The sequence below is a fragment of the Vidua chalybeata genome, chromosome 6 (assembly GCF_026979565.1).
Source record: "Vidua chalybeata isolate OUT-0048 chromosome 6, bVidCha1 merged haplotype, whole genome shotgun sequence".
Taxonomy (NCBI): domain Eukaryota; kingdom Metazoa; phylum Chordata; class Aves; order Passeriformes; family Viduidae; genus Vidua; species Vidua chalybeata.
The window spans coordinates 54,936,000-54,954,369 of NC_071535.1; the positions used below are offsets into that span (position 1 = coordinate 54,936,000).

At 39.9% G+C, this 18,370-nt stretch overlaps 1 protein-coding gene across 4 annotated transcripts in view; it reads right to left on the reverse strand.

Annotated features, from left to right (window-relative positions):
- Positions 1-18,370, reverse strand: part of SHANK2 (SH3 and multiple ankyrin repeat domains 2) — a 248,007-nt gene that overhangs the window by 178,093 nt on the left and 51,544 nt on the right. For 3 of the 4 annotated variants that reach the window (XM_053945754.1, XM_053945753.1, XM_053945757.1), the window contains one exon: positions 15,332-15,382. The exons of the other annotated variant lie outside the window; for it this stretch is intronic. In XM_053945754.1, the coding sequence (XP_053801729.1) occupies positions 15,332-15,382 (51 nt within the window). The remainder of the gene's footprint in view (positions 1-15,331; positions 15,383-18,370) is intronic. 4 annotated transcript variants of the gene reach the window in all.

Here is an 18,370-nt window from a genome sequence, read left to right on the forward strand (position 1 = left end):
CAAGAACTGCTCCAGCAGGGCTGTGCCACTAATTTGAATTATAACCCTGTGTGGGTTTCATTTTCTAATATCTTCATCCAATCCCCTGATTATATTTGGAGCTGCAAAACACAAAGGAACTAGGAGTGTTAGTGGAACCCTTAAACTGCTTTTTCCTTTCTCTGGGTGTCAGTGGTGGAAAGCACTGACAGCCCAGGCCCCCAAGGACAGGAATTAGGCCAGGGAAGGGTTAACTCAATCCTGTTCATTCCTGTCTGTTCATATACAGTAAAATAAAAACAGACAGGCAACTGTAGTCAATCAAAATCAATCCCAGGGGGGATTTTTATTAGATTCTTGCCAGAGCTGTAACATTTCATCATCTGGAGGTTTCTAATCAGTGTTATAAAAACATCCAAAATATGAAAGTCACTTGAACTTATTAAGTTTTGTGGAAATGGTGACAACTCTTTCAGACCTACACCATCAGAGAGATCACCTGATGAGTGATCATTTTATTCCATTTAACTGTCTGTCTTTCCCCCACGTGGGAAATGTAATTTCTTCCTACATAGCAGAGCCCCCTGCAATAACCACTATTGTACTATGGGAAAATGTGACAATCAAGGAAGTCAGTGAACACTTGCAGCTGCAGTTTTTGGGCTTCTCTCATTTTCACTAATAGCTTATTAGAATTTGTTTATTTTAACAGAAGTCCCAAATTCTGCGGTGCTGGGAAATTAAAAAAAGAAAATATTCCAGCATCTTCCACTCCTTCCTGAAAGACTTTCTGCCTCACAACTCTAGCCTCGGTATTATCACCTCAGGACAAAAACTTAATAATTTGACTGTGCCTATACCCAAGCATAATATAACCCACAAGCCTTTAGCATCCTTAATCTAAAAATCATGAGGAACCTTCCAAATAGAGGTGAGGCAAACCCTCATTTCCCTGCTCCTTTGGCAGGTGCTCAGAAAAATGTGTGGGAGTTCTGCATGGGGATATCTCTGAGAGAAAAAAGCCACCTTAAACAGAAACCAAACACGGGTTCTCAGGTTAATTTTGATGAACATTTCTTGTGCATTTGTAACACCAGTTTTTATGTGTGTTTAAATCCATTTAAAAATCCGTTAGAAATCTATGGAAAATCAGTGCCTTACACACTCTTGAGGATATATTTTTAGGCACTTAGATGCCCAACGTCTTATTTAATCATCTCTCTAAGACACCTTGAGGGTCCAAGGCTTCTTAGATAATGGTCAACCACAGCTATGATTGCCATGATTTATTCTTTCTTGATTTTGTCCATTTTGGAGCTCCTGTCAGAAAAATCCCTCTAGCTGGTACATACATATAGGTTCTTGTTAAAAATTCAGTCCTTAGCATATAGAAATGCTTTTCTCTGCACTATAAAACAGGCTTTCCGTATGCTAAGCCACCAAATGGAGAGTTAGACAAGAAAAGAGAGATTCAAATATAGACTGGAAAGAACATAAAGGCTCTTGGGAAAAAAAAAAAAAAAAAAAACAACCCAGGGCTGCTACAGTGCTTCTAGATGACTGACTTATTCCAGAAAGCCACAAGGTGGTCATGAAGCCAGGCAGGGGTGACAGATTCAGAAGGATTCCACCTCAGAGCAACAACTGAACCGATTTTATAGAGCGAAGGGTTTGAGGGCATTTTTTATTTTTCTGAATAAAAAAATCTGTGGAGTTTGCTCAGGAAGCTACAGTTAAAGCAGCACAGAGAGAGAAACATCTGAGCCCACTGAAATGCTGCCGGGAGAGCCCAGCCTGGGCTGACCTGCTGTTATATCTCTGTCAGCAGCATCTTAGCACCCTGCTACCCCTGGTATCAACCAGCTCTTGGCAGTAGCCTTGGGGCACTCAGCCTGAGCTCAGGGGTGGAACAGGGGCAGGAGACTGTGAGTGGGAAAGGACAGCAGAGGGATGGCTCAGGAACAGATGGCAGGAGTTATCAATTAGAAAAAAAAGCAAAAAACAGCAGTGGGAGTTGCACAGCCATGTGCCAGACACCCCTTCCGTCACCCAGCACCGCCGTTCCAGGCTGTGCTCACTGTGACAAGGGCCAAGGAACCCAGAACCTGCCCAGAACTTCCTGGAAAACCAACAACAAGGACTTGGAAAGGCTCTGGGCTCAGGCACAGCTCTAAGGATGGCTTAACCAGAGGCAATTTCTCATGTAGTGGAGAGATCTGGCCACAAAATTCTGCAGCAAACACTTTAGTCATTTTAATAACAAAGCATCGGAGGTGTATGTGTTTGATGGCACATCCCAAAGGAATTTAAAAGTTGATGAATCCACAGTTGCCACACATAAATTAAATTAAAATCACAGGAAATGAAAATCAATCTTTTTTTTTTTTTTTTTTGCCATATTCACATGATTGTAAATCAGCCCTCACTAAGATTACAGCAGCAATGCAAGGACAACATTCAAAGAATGTCTGAGAAAGGAGACCAGTTCACCTCAGGGCTTTACTTGCAGATGCTCACACGTGAAGGAGAGACAGAGGATCTTCTGGTTAGATTACATTCAAAGATTGCTAAGTATTGCTTCAAAACTTACTACATGTCAGAGTAAATGTCTGACATCTCTCTGAGGGGTTGGAAGGTATTAAGTGGAGAAATTATGATCCAGAAGAGCTTGAAAAAGATTCAAAAAGAAAAATTACCAGTCTCGATGTGGCAATACTTGCAAATATCTGAAGCTCTGCCTGCAGCAATGTAGATACATCGATCAGAATTTACCTGAGAATAGAGAAAAAACTTCTGTCCCCAAGGATGAGAGATGGTTTTGTGTGAGGAATCTGGGTCGGGGTGCAGAGAGAAGTGAACAATAGAAGGGTAAAAGGTGGGGAAATGAAACCCTCCAATTCTCTGTGAAAGGCTGGAATCGGGGAGGAAACAATGGCCAATAATGAGGGAAAAGTCTTGCAAGTAGCAGCTTGAAGAGAGACAGAAAAGCAAAAGCAATGACAGAAAGCTCCAACAGCTGAAGAGGAATTTAAAAACATGATTGAAATCCATCAGCATTGTGGAAGCAAGCAGCCAATCTGAATAAAATATGGCTGGCTGGCTTTTGTTCTAACAGGTATATTGCTATAAGAGAAGCAACTTATCCAAATAAAGCCATGCATTTTCTGTAGTTCTGGAGAACATTCTCCCTGGAATGGGAAGGCCAGCTCCGAAAAGGCTTTCTCAAGGTTTTATACCCCCAGAGCACTCACAGCCCCTCATTTCTATTATTCTTGTTTGGATTGAGAGTAACATCCACTCTTATTCTGAATAATACAAATAACTACAATAAATATTTGTGCACCCTGATAACAAAGAGTTTTCTCTGCTGGCCGTGAAGACAAGGAAAAATAGAATCTTCTAAAAAGTAAATAGTTTTTGTGAACCCTTTCAGAAAAAGGCAGTGGGTGATTTGCAGTCAATAAAATACACAACTACTTGTCATAATTGAATTCTTTAAATATGAACTGGGCTTATTTCAAGGTGTGTTTTCATCAGCAAGTAGAACTCCTCCAGAGTGGTTCATTGTTACACTGCAGCAAACTCTAAGTAACCAGCTCCTTACAAGTATCCTTGAAGCAAGAGATTAAAAACTTGTAGAGTATTTGGACAGAAGGATCCATTTAGCTTAGACGATCAGCTTGAACTGAAGCAGTCAGTTGTGAACCCCTGAAGCCGCATTCTTTTACTTCCAACAAGAAGAGAGAAAATAGGAATCAAATATAATTATATCCCACTACAAATTGTTCTGCTCTCTAAACAAGCTGGTGAAAGGACAGTGCAATTTTCCCCACTAATAACACACTGGGAAATCTTGTCCTGATGCAGCACCACTCAGAAGAACTGAAGTACACAACAAATTAATTTCATTCCTGGCATTATGTATACACTGAGTTGGGGAAAAATACCACTTAACATCAGGGAGCTGTGCATATCCCAACCCACGTAGTTTATGCTGGAAAAAAAAAATAACAAAGCCATTTCATTCAGAGAGAGTTTCATGGCTGGTGGCTCCTGTAACAAAGATTCTTCCCCTAAATTTGACACTGACGGGCCTCTGATGCAGCATTTGAATTTGTGGCTGCAGCCCAATATCACAGAGGAGAAGGAGGACAAATGAAACTACACAAGATGCTCAGCAAAATATCTGCCCCAATATTGGGTTGCGCCATGCATCTGTGTCCTGGTGTTGTACAGAAAACAATCTAATTTTGCCTTGGTGTAACTTTTCTACCAGAAGCGCTCCATGAATTCTTTAAATCATTATGTTGTTCCAAGCTTTATTCAGATTTGATTTCACTGCTTTAATCTAAGTGTGAACCTCTTTAGTAAATAGTGGGACAAAGCATCTGTGCTTCCAAAAGTGTTGGTGGATCATGTCAGTTTTATTTAGAATAACACCATTTTCATAACTGAAAAGTGTATATTGCTCTCAATGGGAAAAAAAAAAAAAGATTGGACTCTTGTAGAAGTTTCAAAATATATAACTGGTCAGATGTTAAAGTTCATGCATGAGTGTGAGGTAGCCAAGGCAGGTAGGGTAAGAAAACAGCAAAGAAAGAAATTCATAATATTTTCTTTTAGCTCCAGCTCCTCCTTCTTCTCCAGCTCTTAAATCCTGGCGTGCTTTACTGCCATTTTTCAGTCTCATTTCCCCTTCTTCTCATTGCTACAGTTGCCTTTCACTGCTTCCCTCACCAATTCCCTAAGGATAATCTTCTTGCCACCCAGATCCAACAGGAAATAAATAGCACGTAAGAGTAGGCCAGGACACAGAATTTCTAGAAGATACCACATCATGGCAAAGCTACATAAAGTTGGCAACCAAGACAAAAAGATTGGGATAGAAGAGAAGCTGGACACAAGAAAATAGCATAGAGAAGAGGAAGATTCATGGGAGGTTGCAATATTTAAATGCATTAACAATAGCGGAAATAAGCCAGTTTAATTGTGAAGAGAGGAGGGAACAATCAACAGTAAATACAACATTACTGTAAATTTTTACTGGCTTATTGCACTTTGGGAGGAATCCTTTCATGGAGTAAAGAATACAGCATTTTACTGAGGAGACAGAGCTGGGCTTGAGCTGTCAGCAAAGGAACTGAAACTCTGGGAGCTTTTCCCTCTGCTGGCTGACTTCCCACAGGTACTGACACTTTATGATATATTTAATGACAAAAACCTGCATTGCCACTTTCATTCTCATTTTACAGCAGAGACCATTTTTATTCTGGCAGAAGTATTGGTAAGCCAGAAACTAAGCATCAAGAGAACTGAATTATTGACTCTGCAGCCTCCTTGAAGCCCAGGAATCTGCAAGAAGTGAGAAGAGAATTTAGGGAGAGAATCCTGATGGGGGTTGTGAGTGTGGAAAGCAAAAAGTATTTCTGCGATTGCAGATTCTGCTTCTCAAACGTGGAGCTAGTGAGACCCATCATTATGGCACCCCACATTATCCTCAGCACAGTTATTCCCCTCTTACCTAAGTGACTTTCAAGAATTCTTCCTCTGCTCTTATTCTCATAATCTCAATTCCAAAATGAATCTAAGAACCAAATAATTCACACTGACACTTCTGAGAAAGGCACATTTGGGTTACCTGAGCAGAGAGTCTCCCACTGCAAACTTCCAGTTGTCTTTTCTGCTAAAGATGGGAGATACACAACCATTCACCCCCCAAAATGTCTTCTCTCCTAAATAGGGAATTGCAAGCTCTATCCAAAGTCATGTTATTAAGCAGGATCTTTAAAAGATAAAACCCAATAATTTAAGCTGATAATTGTCTCGCTATCCTTAGCTCCATTTAGACATTTGGTGTTAAACAGAAACTAAAACACTGCTGACTTATTCATTAAAATAACAGTATTTTAAATTGTATTAGTAGCCTACATTTCTTCATCTCAAAAATAACTGCTAATGAATCATGCTGGTACAACTAAGAAAGGATAAAAAAAGCCTGCATCCGCTGAAGCAGGGGGTTATCTCTGTACAAATATGTAGGTGTTTGCAGCATTTATAATGTTCTCAGTGCTGAATCCCATTGAGAAAGGAAAGCTTGCTCAATGAAGGGGTTTTGAGGTGGATTAATGATTTAAGTGATATCACAATACTATCCATACTTCTGCTTCAAGACATCATCACGTGTGTTTTGCAGTATTTGAAAATGTTGAGGAAAGACTTCTTTTCCCATCCTGTTTCTTGATACTTCCAGCAGATTAAGTTTTGCACTGACAGCTGGGTTTAGATTTTATGTAACAAGAACACAAAAAAAGGACTGTGGTTAAATAGGTTAGTAAGTCAGAGCAGGTAAATAAGATCAATTGAAAGAATAAAGAAGGTGCAGGCTTTAAACCCACCATCAAAAAGTAATTTTATGTATAAACTATTTCAGAAGCAGCGTCATCTATTCTTACATTCCTGGCATAAATCTGATGTTCATTAATTCAGTGGAAAATGCATGGCTGACATCCAAGACATTACTATGAAAAGAGAAGAGTTCTGGATATTATTTAGCAGTCCCACCCCCGGACATCATGACTACTACAATGAAATTTGACTTCCGTGTTCAAGTTTCAAAATAACTCTGTTTTCTTCCGGACAAGAAGCGATGCAAATAGTGCTAATGCAAATCCCTAAAAAAGAATGGGATCAGAGAAAGAAGAAGAATTGTATGAATATGGCAACTGCATTATGTTGCTCTCTACTAAGTCACAGCATCCCAGATGCAGATTGTTGATGTTTAGTGTGCAGAATGTGCATTTAGGAGAGGAATCATTCTCACTTTGGTGTCACCTGTACACTGATGACATGTGTGTGACTATTCCATGTGTCCAGCAGCACTTTCATTGGAGGAAGGATCATTTGGCATCAGCCACCTAGGATCCAGTCTGTGGCCATCTACAGAAGCACATCTAAATTAAGATGATGACTGCACTCCAAATTCAAGGGCACAATTCAGGCATTAAATGTTACAGGAATAAACCACACATCTTTATAAACAAAAATAAGTGCATGAAGAATACCCTGTGTATCCAGAGAAAAAAGTGGATAGGACAGAAAACATAAAACAGGGTGATATCAAATATGCATTTCAGATATTACATCAGGAAGCTTCAGCTGAGAAGTGAATTCAAATCACTTGCAATATTTTTTGTTGGCTCGAGACCTAAACCAAAGGAAATACCCAGCTCTCAGCTCCACCAGTGGACACCAGAGAGTTTCTCTAGGAACAAACCTGCAGGCATTCCCAGCAGCTCTGGCTTCTGAGGAACTACTAATACAAACAACAGAGAGGTGACCACAGTACCCAGGACACCTCTGTTACAGCAGGGGACAGAAACACAGCCAGAGATTATTCTCATTCCCTGAGTCAAGTTCCCAGTGGGGGTCAGGAAAAGCCTAAAGTCATTCCCTCAGCTGGGTGATGATGGGTGGAGAGTGGTAAAACAGAATATATAGAAATTTAAAAGCTGAGGAAAGCTTCTATAGAATCCCCTCAAGTAAATTTTCCATAGAGTTTTAACTTATTTTTCCTGGCCAAGAATTTGGCAAGAAATTTATTGATAACTCACCCTAAGACCCCCTGGCTAGGACCATGCTTCATTTTATGTTGGGAGGGAACATCAAAGGAATTATTAGCAGAAAAGGAGAAGAAATAAATGGGGCTTAGAGGACACATCTGAGATCAAGAAATAAAGTATAAGTGAAGGTGGAAGGACTGAAAGACAGGAAGAAAACCAGCACATCTGGGAGCTATAATCTGGAGGAGTTTCCAATAGAGCAAATGAAGATGGGTTGCTGCTGTCAGATGTTCAGGAATGTCCCTGCTCCATGACTCAGGGAATGTCAGCAGCACACAAGGCATGAGGCAGCGAGTGCTGCACGAGGGAGGGAAGTGCAATCCCTGAAATCTGACTCAGGGTCTGAACATCAGGCACCAGTTCAGGGATTAATCAAACCATTCAGCAGCCAAAAGCAATGCAGGAAATAGTGAAGATGCAGGAGTAAGCAGTGATTTACATTTATGTAGGAGACTATGAAAAGGAAAGGCTCTGAGGATCCACTGAGAGAGTCACAGAGTCCTGACACTGGGACAGAGGCACCTCTTATTCTGTGGGTTGTTAAGCAATAAACAAAGGGAAAGGCACAGCTGTTTAAATTCTAGCCCCAGTAAAGGTGGTTTATTTTTTTTTTGCTCTGGACTCAAAAGGGACTGGAATTTCAGTCAGGAAATATAGAACCATATGAATGACACAAGCCAGGACTGCTCCAGAACCAGAGAAATGGACCTTTGTAGGATAGCTAGAAGAGACTGCAGGAGATATTCTGATCATTAACTGCCAGGAGTGGACAGCCCTGTCTGCATATAGGTATTGCCAAGTGGTAAATAATTAGAAACAAGCCACAGGTTCTCTCCCTTTACCAACACCTTACTCTGTCTCAGTGTGGATTTGGGTTTTGAATCTCATTAATTGAGCCTCCCTGACCAATTTTAACCTTCTTCTCTGTTCCTTAAAGGAAGAACTATCAGGGATTTTGTTGCTATCCTCTATTACAGCTGGGAAAACCTTTGTCATTCTAATTGATCTTTCTTATCTCTTCTGCCACTCTCCATTACAGGAAAAAGGAGAGGGGGAAGCAGCTGTCTCCCAACTAACACCATACAACCATTTTCTTGGCTTTTATACCTTGACATCTCTCAATATTCTGCATTTTCAGTACATACCCAGAGCAGATGATACCTAAAGACAGGGACAGAACAAACCTCCCAACACAGCACTGTTAATGCCAGGTGAAAAACACACCATCACTAATGGGGAGCTCTGCAAAGAAAGGACATGCAAACACATACAGGTGAAAAGCAGAGGAGAAAAGAAGCCCCAGGGTCTAGGGTCTGTGTTAGCAGTGATGAATAGACCCCATAAGCATTTAACTGCATGCAAAGGCAGTGTAAGGGCAGAAAGTTCAGGAAACTGGCTGGTAGAAAATTACACCATTGCTCCAGAAATAGACACTGTGAGGGGAGAGCTGAAGTTGTTAAACAGGAATCTAAGGTTTACTATGAGACAAAATTTAGGGAACAGTTTTAAGCAACACAAAAATAAATGAAAAAGGAGATAAGAAATCAAAACAAGGTAGCAATTTAATAGTGACGGTGATAATCACAGATGGGCATTTCTGAGCAAAGAGGCACAGGCACACATCACGGACAGAAATCACCATTGTGCCCAACAGCAAATGGTGCCTGTTCCAGTGGGCTCAGGAACTTTCCAAAACACAGCACACTGAGGAAAAGCTCTTAACTAGCAGAAGGAAGACTTACCTAGCTTGACACTACATGCTAGGAGCTCCCAGAGAACATGGGAGGATCCCAGCAGGCTGATCACACTGCAAGATGACATCCTCAGCTATTCCTGCCAAAAGCAGGATGATCTAAAGCAGCAATTTTTGCATGCAATCATGCAAGGCACATACAGCTAGTGGGACTTTCAAGCATGACCACAGCAGAAATTCTCTGGATAATAAAGACCTCTAAGGTCCTCAAGATAGCATAGGGAATAAAGTGATGAAAGGAATGAGAACAAGTATTATAAAACAACTTTAGGTTTTGTTTCCTTCAAGAACAGAGTAATTTTTTTTAGGAAGGCACTTACTCATTACTAATCTACAGGCATTAAAATTAGTGTCCTTAATAAGCTGGGAAGGACATTCAAACATTTAGAACAGTACAAGTGCTAAGTAATTCATGTAAGTAACAAAAGCACTTTAGTGCTAGAGCAAAATCCAGCAAGAACTGCTGTGTGTATTCCCAGACCAAGGAGCAAAAGGGAACATGGCTCATGTGTGATTTCTGTATTCACTGCTGAAGGAGCTTTCTAATTCCATTTAATTGAATTCTGAAAGATAAACTTCACTGGGGCACAGGCCTAAAATCAATTTTAAAAACCCCAAACATTCTAAAATATGCCTTTTTTACAGCATTAGGGCACCAACTACCTGTACAGATCTGGCATTTCTATGCCCCTCATCACATGGTGCTTAATTGTAGTTAAATTCATTAGTTTTATTCATTGCTTAGATTTTTCATTATATTGCTACACACACAAAACCCCCCACGTTATTTGTACTTGGTGATCCCTCAAAACATCATCATTCAGCACTCAATAGGACTGGGATTCTCTCCATATGTATTTAAAATCAGTTTGACTAAATAAATATGTTTCATTTGCAGAATAGTGTAGGGGGACTGGAAAGAAAAAAAAACAATTGTACCCTATGGAAAAATTCCCATTTCTTCATTTTTCTTGAAAGTATCCAGATCTACACTAAGAAAAATCTTCCATGAATACATCCTGGAAAAACCAACATTTTTCCCCACTGTGGTTTGAATATTCTGTCCAGTTACATGTCTCTGTGAAAGCCATCATTAGATCATTTTCTGTCCCATAGCAACCACTTTGTTTTCTCAGGGAAATAAAATATTTTCGCCTCCTCAGGCAATACCTTTGTCTGCATGTTCCTAAATGAAGCTCTTTGTAATCCAAAGCTAACATCCCAATTTATACTGGTCTTCTCAGGGATGTAGAAAATAAACTGCTAGCCAGAGGCTTTTCTAACTCTATATAGATGTGTATGTCCACAGCAAGAGTTAAAATCTCACATTTTATATAGAAAGCTTGGGTTTTGAATAACATTTCCTTATTTGAAATTACAGATCCAAGTTCTTAATTTACATCATTAAACAATCATCTGGAAGAGAGCGATGGAAAGAAGAAAAAAATATTGTTTTAACAGTCTGAAGGTGCAATGATAATTTCTGTCTGAATTTACTGAGTGATAAGAAAGTCAACAAGCCACTTGAGAGGATCTTCCTGTAGCTGTCAGAGGTGACAATTTCTTGGTAATCCATAAACTTCAGGGCTCCTGGCCACAGCCACCAGTTCTCCAACAAAGGTTCTCAGTTCTTTACCCCAGCCTTCTGTGGAGCTGACTTTGTCTTTAAAAGGGTTTTTTAATTATTAAATCACACTAAAGTGACTATACCTATTTTAAATAATTCACTGATGCTGTTTCTCTGTGCAAGTCACTGCTGAAATTCCCCACAGGCATTACACAGAAACAAACATGGAGAGAAATGCAGAGTGGAGTAAAAACCACCAAAGCAGTGGCAAAAACCCCCACAGAAGCAGAATTTGTACCACCCTGTGACTTGCTGTGATCACCTGGGAGCTTGGGTGCTGTCTTGAACACTTAAACGTGGTCTCCATTCAAGCATAAAAGGACTACCATTAAAAAATACTTCAATTTTTTTTTTTAATTTGGTAATCTTATTACATCTTTCCATGGCATCAAAATGTTACTGGTTTAAAGTTAAACAATGAGGGGCACTGGAACATACAAAAAGTCTCCCAAGGGAAAACTGAATGAGAGATGGAAGGCTAAACAGGATGCAAACACCCACACAAGACTCTCTAAGAAGACAGTAAGAAAGAAAAATAGGATTTAACTGGCTGTTGTAGTACTCCAGCTCTTTAGGAAATCTTATTTCTCCACCCAAATTCTGAAAAAATAAACACTGAGAAGGTTAAAAAGGTAAAAAAAAAAAAAAAAAAAAAAGCCAAGATGAAACATTTCCATCTCCAGCCAAGCTTTTCAAACCAGTACAGAAGGAGGGCTGGTAGGAATCAGTTTGTCTTCATGGTACAATTTCAAATTTTTTGTCATTAAGCTTTAATGCAAGGCAAAGACATTATCTGAACAGCATTTCAATGATGATGCAACGTGATGGGTGCATTGCATAATGTCACAGGATATCGAAAGATGTGTCCTGGTGTAACCTCCCTCACTGCCAGGGAGAAGCTCCTGAAAATGCAGGAGGCTCTTCACAGCTTGGAAGCCGTTTCTGGGAAGTTGTCACTTGTTTTCAATAACTGAGCAGGATTTGTGACTACCCAGCCTCGGTGGGGCCAAATGCTTCCCTATGAAACTGTGCCTCCATTTGGCTTCTGCCAGGCTCCTCCTCTTTCATTTGTTACAATTCCTGGCTGCTGGACACGGAAGAGAAGGGGACAAAATCCACTTCAGGCCAGTGCTCCTTCCTTTGGGCGCTGCTCAAACCTGTGCTAACTAAACCAGAGCCCCCCAGGAGGGTCTCAGTCCCATCAGTCAGGGATGCCTGGGACAGGGGGACACTTCAGTCACTGTGTCCTGAGACAGGGAGGGCTGGTCTAAGAGCTTGCTGGGCTCAGGGAACTGCTAAACCACCAGCTAAGTCAAGCCTAGATCAGCTCAAAGCTGGCAAACAAATATAGATTAGTGGAAGTAGGACTAGCACTTTTGCAGATTGGTTTTCTAACCTGTTTTGCATCTTTCATTTTCAATATTTTGTATGAATTCCTCTGCGCATTCATCCTTTTAAGAATTAGATGAGCTCTCAATGCCTTTTTTTATAGATGAAAGGTGATGCCACATACTGTGTGTTTATGAACAATTTATCAGTTAAAGATGAAGCAGATTTAGGAACCCCTGAGATTTTAATTCCTTGTTAAGTAATTGTCATGGCAGCTTCTGACAAGAACAGAAAAATGTCATAAAACTAAGCAGAGCTTAGCAGTCCTCAAGATAATTTTCACCTTCTAATAAAACCAGAGCAAGTACACCTATACATTCTTTTACAAAGCCTGTAACCATGGTAGGAAAAGCAGCACAATTTGATTCTGACAGCCCGTAATTCCTCGTTATGCCACAGTTTGAATAAAATTTTTTAAAAATCTGCAGGGCCACTACATTATAACTTTTAACCAAGAAACACAAAACCTAATCAAACAGCATTGAAAACTTCCTTCATCTTAGCTGGGGCTCAGGGGCAAGGCTTCAAATATTCCTGTTACAGCACTGCACCACTTTGGCTGAAATAACATTAAATGCATTGAAAATACCTTGGGGAGGACCAGAGAAAGGAGTTCTGAGGGGAGCTATGAGCACACAATGGCAGGAGATTGGGGACTGACTGCCAGGTCTCCAGGATGGAGAACAGCTTCCCACCTTGGGCAAAGAGCAGAGGACACTGCACGGGAATTCAGAGGGTCGACAAATCAAAATATTTTCAATAAAATGCTGACTTCTCCAGACTGCCCTCATCTTCTCCAAAATCTGAAATATCTAAACAGCTCTGAGTGGGTCAAGGCTGGAGAGGCAAATTAAAAGCTGTAAGCCCTACCAGTGCTGGAGTTTCCAGGCACTGTCACTCTTCACGAACACCAGTCCAAAGGAATCTACATCCTGACAATTTCCTATAGCAACGTGGATCTACACACTGAGAAATTATTTCTTTCTTTCAGGCATAACAGTGACATAAGCAATAATAATTCTTTTTTTTTTTAACTGAATGTCTCTCCCCAGTTTAAGTGACTTATCTCCAAACAATAGAGAAGCAAATTAAACTATAATACACAACATTTATCCCATGTGATTTATTCCTCCAAAATGTACTGTACAAGCATCAAGGAAAACAAGGAATCTGAATCATGTCTTACACTCATGATGGAAAACATACGAGCTAATCCATCCCTGTTGATTTTAAAAGTTTATTTGGGTTGTAAGAGAACCCAGAGTGGGGCTTTTGTTGCTCCAACATGCATTTAAATTCTGGAAACAATTCCTTTGATCCAGAATCAAACACTCAATCCCACTCACTTCTGGAACTCAGATCCACAAAGTGATGCAGCAGATTTAAAGGGTCAGAAGAGCAAATACCTCTAAAACAACACAAAATGCATTTAACATTACCTTAATGTTTTTATAATACTCAGCACCCTGAAAAAAATCTCAGATTTCCTGTTCTTTTCTAGAGAATTTGAAGGATTTTCTTCAAGTTTTGAGAACTTAATTACTCTAAAATGGCTTCTGTCACTCACTACACCATGAAAAATGGATATGCACGTTCCCAGATGTCTGGACACATGTCCATGGAAAAGTGGGCTTGCTGTAGGCATACCACAGGAGCTCTTTATGTAAGCTTTCCTTGTCTAAACTGTTCTTTATAAACATTTTACAGGAATAAATTTGAGCCTGTATATTCTACAGATATCCTCCCTGGAAATCTGCATGGCTCATGCAGACACCTTGCAAAAGCCAGAGCAGCATCAAGACCATTGGCTCAATTAAATTCCAAGGCTGGGATGATCAAAGGGATATCAATGCCCAAATTCTGTTGACTTTGAGAAAAAAATAAGGAGGGTTTTTTTAATAATTTAATAAAAAATCCAGCCTACAGTGTTCAGTGAAATTTGGAGTCATTGCAAATCACAATAAAGCATCAATACACTAAAACAAAGTAAAATAAACTTGTATATTAAGCAATAACCATTTCCACTAAAAGAGCCTGAAAAAAACCACCTATCTGTATTCATGGAAATAAAACATTCCCTTTTTTATGCAGAAGTTTTCTAACCACAGCTGTCCTTTTTCTGCTTCATATTTACTGGTTTTCCCAGATAAAAAGGAAGATAGGACCACATGGAGCAGCCTACCTGCACACAGAATCCCTGCTGAAGTGTCATCTGCAAGAAAACTGGGAGATGAGGTGCTCAACTGCATTATTTTTCCTTGACAATCTCAATATCCAGTACTCCTTGCACTAACACCACTTTTAAAATAAGAGAGTGTTTACTCTCAAACATCTCAAGAAGTCACAGCTCCTTTGGCACAGAGACTGGAGTCATGCAGCATTTAATGAGTTCATGAGATAAATTATTTCATATATATTGGTGCAATATAAAACATTTTAGGAAGATTATTCTATTAATCATAATGAATATACTAAACCCACTTTATTCCATCCATCTTGTCAAGGTTATCAAGGCCAAATACAGAGTTTGGAGTAATTCTGAGCACAACATTTTTAACAGAACCATAGAATGGCTTGGGCTGGAAGGAATCTTCATGACCATCTGGTTTCATGTCCCTGCCACGGGCAGGGACACCTTCTGCAAGCCCAGGTTGCTCCAAGCCCCCTCCAACCTGGCCTTGGACACTTCCAGGAATGGGGCAACCACAGCTTCTCTGGGCAGCCTGTGCCAGTGCCTCAGCACCCTCATAGGGAGGAATTTCTTCCTAGAAATTCTCTTTACTTGCCACCAAGTTTAGCTCAAGTCAACAGATTATGGGTCTGTGAAGTCTTTCCTTTTGGGAAAGCTGTGCTCCTGAAGTATTCCATGTTTCTTTATTTTACCTTTACCAGGAACAAGAGCACCAAAATCAGACCTTGCTACTACTGCCCCAAACAGAGAAATGACCATGGTTTAACCCTTACCTGACAGCAATGGATTCCAGGGACTTCTACTTGGATATGGGAAGCTGGATCCTTTAAGAAGGGCAAAGGAATGAAGGCAACATCAAAAAGAAGTTAAGTGTCAGAATTCCATGTTAAGGGGAGAATTTGAAAGCACAAATCCATAAAAGCAAAGCTCTTCTGATGGCATGACTTGTAAATGGAAAAGTGGACAGAACAAACATTTAGAGGAGATGAGGAAGAAACTTCACTTCCTCTTAGTTCCTCCTGCTCTGCTGCCCCTGTCACTCTGAGCATGAAATGAGGAAATGATAATGAGGGACTGGAGGGTCAGGAAGAGCATTAAATGAGATTAAGGCTGGCACAGAAAGGTGGCACAGAACCTGGAAGCCTGGAATATCTTAATGATATACCTGGAGCAAAGAAACACTGCTTTGAGCAACAAATGTGCAGGTCAGGGACCAACATCTGCAGTAGGGGACAAGACACCACCACCACTCCTGCCCTGGAAGTGCAGCAGCACCGACACAAAAAGAGCTCGCAAAGCACGTGCTGGAATTATTTCAAACTTAAATCACAACGTCAACATGATTTCCCTCTGTTTCTTCTCTGTTATTCTTTGGTTGGGTTTTGAGAATTCATATTTTACAACCCGAAACCAGCCCAAGTATTCTCTCTGAAATTTTCACCATCAAATACCGTAAGAAGTTCACAAAACACTTGTTGGACTGGTTTTAAATATTTATTGCATTCTGTTATTGTAGCTATTAATCTGTATCTGCTTTTTAAGCAGCTGCACTACTCAGTGCCTTGTTTACTATGCAGCCCTTACAGTTTCACAGTCCTTCAGCCTTTTATCTTGTAAAACATCAGGCTAAGCTGAGTTTGAAAGCACTATTTTACAACAGACCTTGCTACACTTCATGTCTGGATGTCTGTAATTCCAAGGAATATTGTTACAGTTGGGGAGTTTGGAAGAGTTCTGGTTTAGAAGACTCTTTTGTTCAGTGGCATGATTCCATATTTTAGGAAGCTCTTTTTAACCACACTCCACAGGACTCTCATATTGAACACCATTATCTAAAGTATTTTATTATGTTTAAAACAGCTCTGGAAGGTTTCACATTTCACTATTCCAATTAGATATTTTGTTTAGAATGGCCCATGAGTTTCAGAGTTTTCATATTTTAGGGATCCAATTATGATCTTGAATAAATGCTCTGTAAATACAGACTAACCACAAGCAAACAAGGACAACTACTGTGCTTTAATTTTCTAGATATCTGGAGCATCAAAGGGTATTTCTCCAATAAGCTGAAAAAGAAGAAAATATCTTCATAATCCAGGACTGAAACAAGTGTATAGTAAGATACTTAAATGCCCCTTAATAAATTAATAAAGGAAAAATTTGAAGAGGTTTTTCTAACAAGTGGCTCATGGTGGGTTGAAGTGTTATTTCAATTATTACAGCATTTAATGTGTTTAGCTCTACCTGCATGAAACATTTCACATGTCACACACAAGAATTGCCTCTGTCTGTGCCCCAGGGCTGCTAGAGCAGGAAAGGATACTCCAAATTATCCCTCTGGGACATATTAAAGAGCAAGAAGGAGAAGTGAAAAGGAATCAGTGCTCTGAGCTGACAGGAGGGACAGACAAATAAATTTTTAAAAACCCTGTTCCTGATCGTTTCCAGGAAGCTCAAGCAGCAGGTACAACAATGTGGCACTGAAATCTTGAGGGGGAGTCTCAAGGAAAATAAGCTTGTACTGGAAAATTGGCAACTGGCTTTTTCATTCAAATAACAGGTAGTCAAGTGAAAAAGAAGAGAAAAAGCAAACGTTGCCAATATTTTGGCACTTGTAGGAGTTCTCCAAAAAAAGCATATCTAAGTTCTCTCCAGCTTTAACCTGAGAAAGAAATGCACATTAATGCTGCAAAGGAGCTGACACTTTTAATCTGCAGCCCACTCAGCCAAGGAACATCCACTTATACACCCTCATGCATTATTCACCAGGAAAATTGAAATAATCTACCCGTGGTTAAGCAGCTCAGAAGCAAATGCAAATCAAGGGAAAGCAGCTGAGAACAAGGATCATTCACAACTACTGACACTCCTCCACAAGACTGGAGCCTCCCGTGGGAGCAGCCAAATCATTACAACCCCAATCCTCGTGGCTGTGCCTGGGAATTGGCCTCTTTCTGCCCCGGTGGCACAAGCACTGACCTGTGGCCGTGCTTGGAAAAGGCGCTTGCTCAGTTTTTATTCAAGTAGATTCTCACTCCTTGTCAATGAAGGTGTGTCCTTGAGCACACACCTGAGAAAGTCTGGATGATGATGATGATGATGATGATTATTATTATTACATGATAATTCTAGCACTGGCTACAATCCTCTTCGTTCCATGGCATGCAAAATAAAGTTACATAAAACAAAACCTCCAGCAAGGGAAGAAGTTATTGCTGTCACCACCTTCATTTTTAGTACTGAGATTTAATGGGAAAATATCTTAGGCCATTATTTACAGCAATCATTTTATTCTCATCAAGAATATACATGAAGATCAGAAAGAATAAATTAATTTTTTCCTCCATCCCACTCAGCTGTTTTGAAGTTATCCACCATTACTTACAGGTTAATGTGAACAGGAGAGGGATGCATAATTCTTGCAAGTTTATACAAATTACTCTGGATAAATTCTCCATGAAATCTACATAAATCTTATATTATGAAGTATTTCCATGTGCCTGAATTTATTATCATCGAAGTGGTTGTAAACACTCAGGTGGTTGCAAACTCCATGCATTAATGTTTTCTTCATCAGAATTCAATAGTTTTAACCCCTCTGGTTTTAAGGAAAACCATTACAGGTTTGTTTGTGTTTAATTTTTCCCCACAGACCTTCCACAGCAAAGAAGTTTTCAATTCAATGGAATTGGATGGAATGGGCTACTCTAGACTTTATTTCATGAAATTGTAAAATGACAGAAAGCAGAAAACATTCCTGTCATAGCCATAAAACTGTGAAGTGTAAAATAATGAATAAAAAAATCAAATAG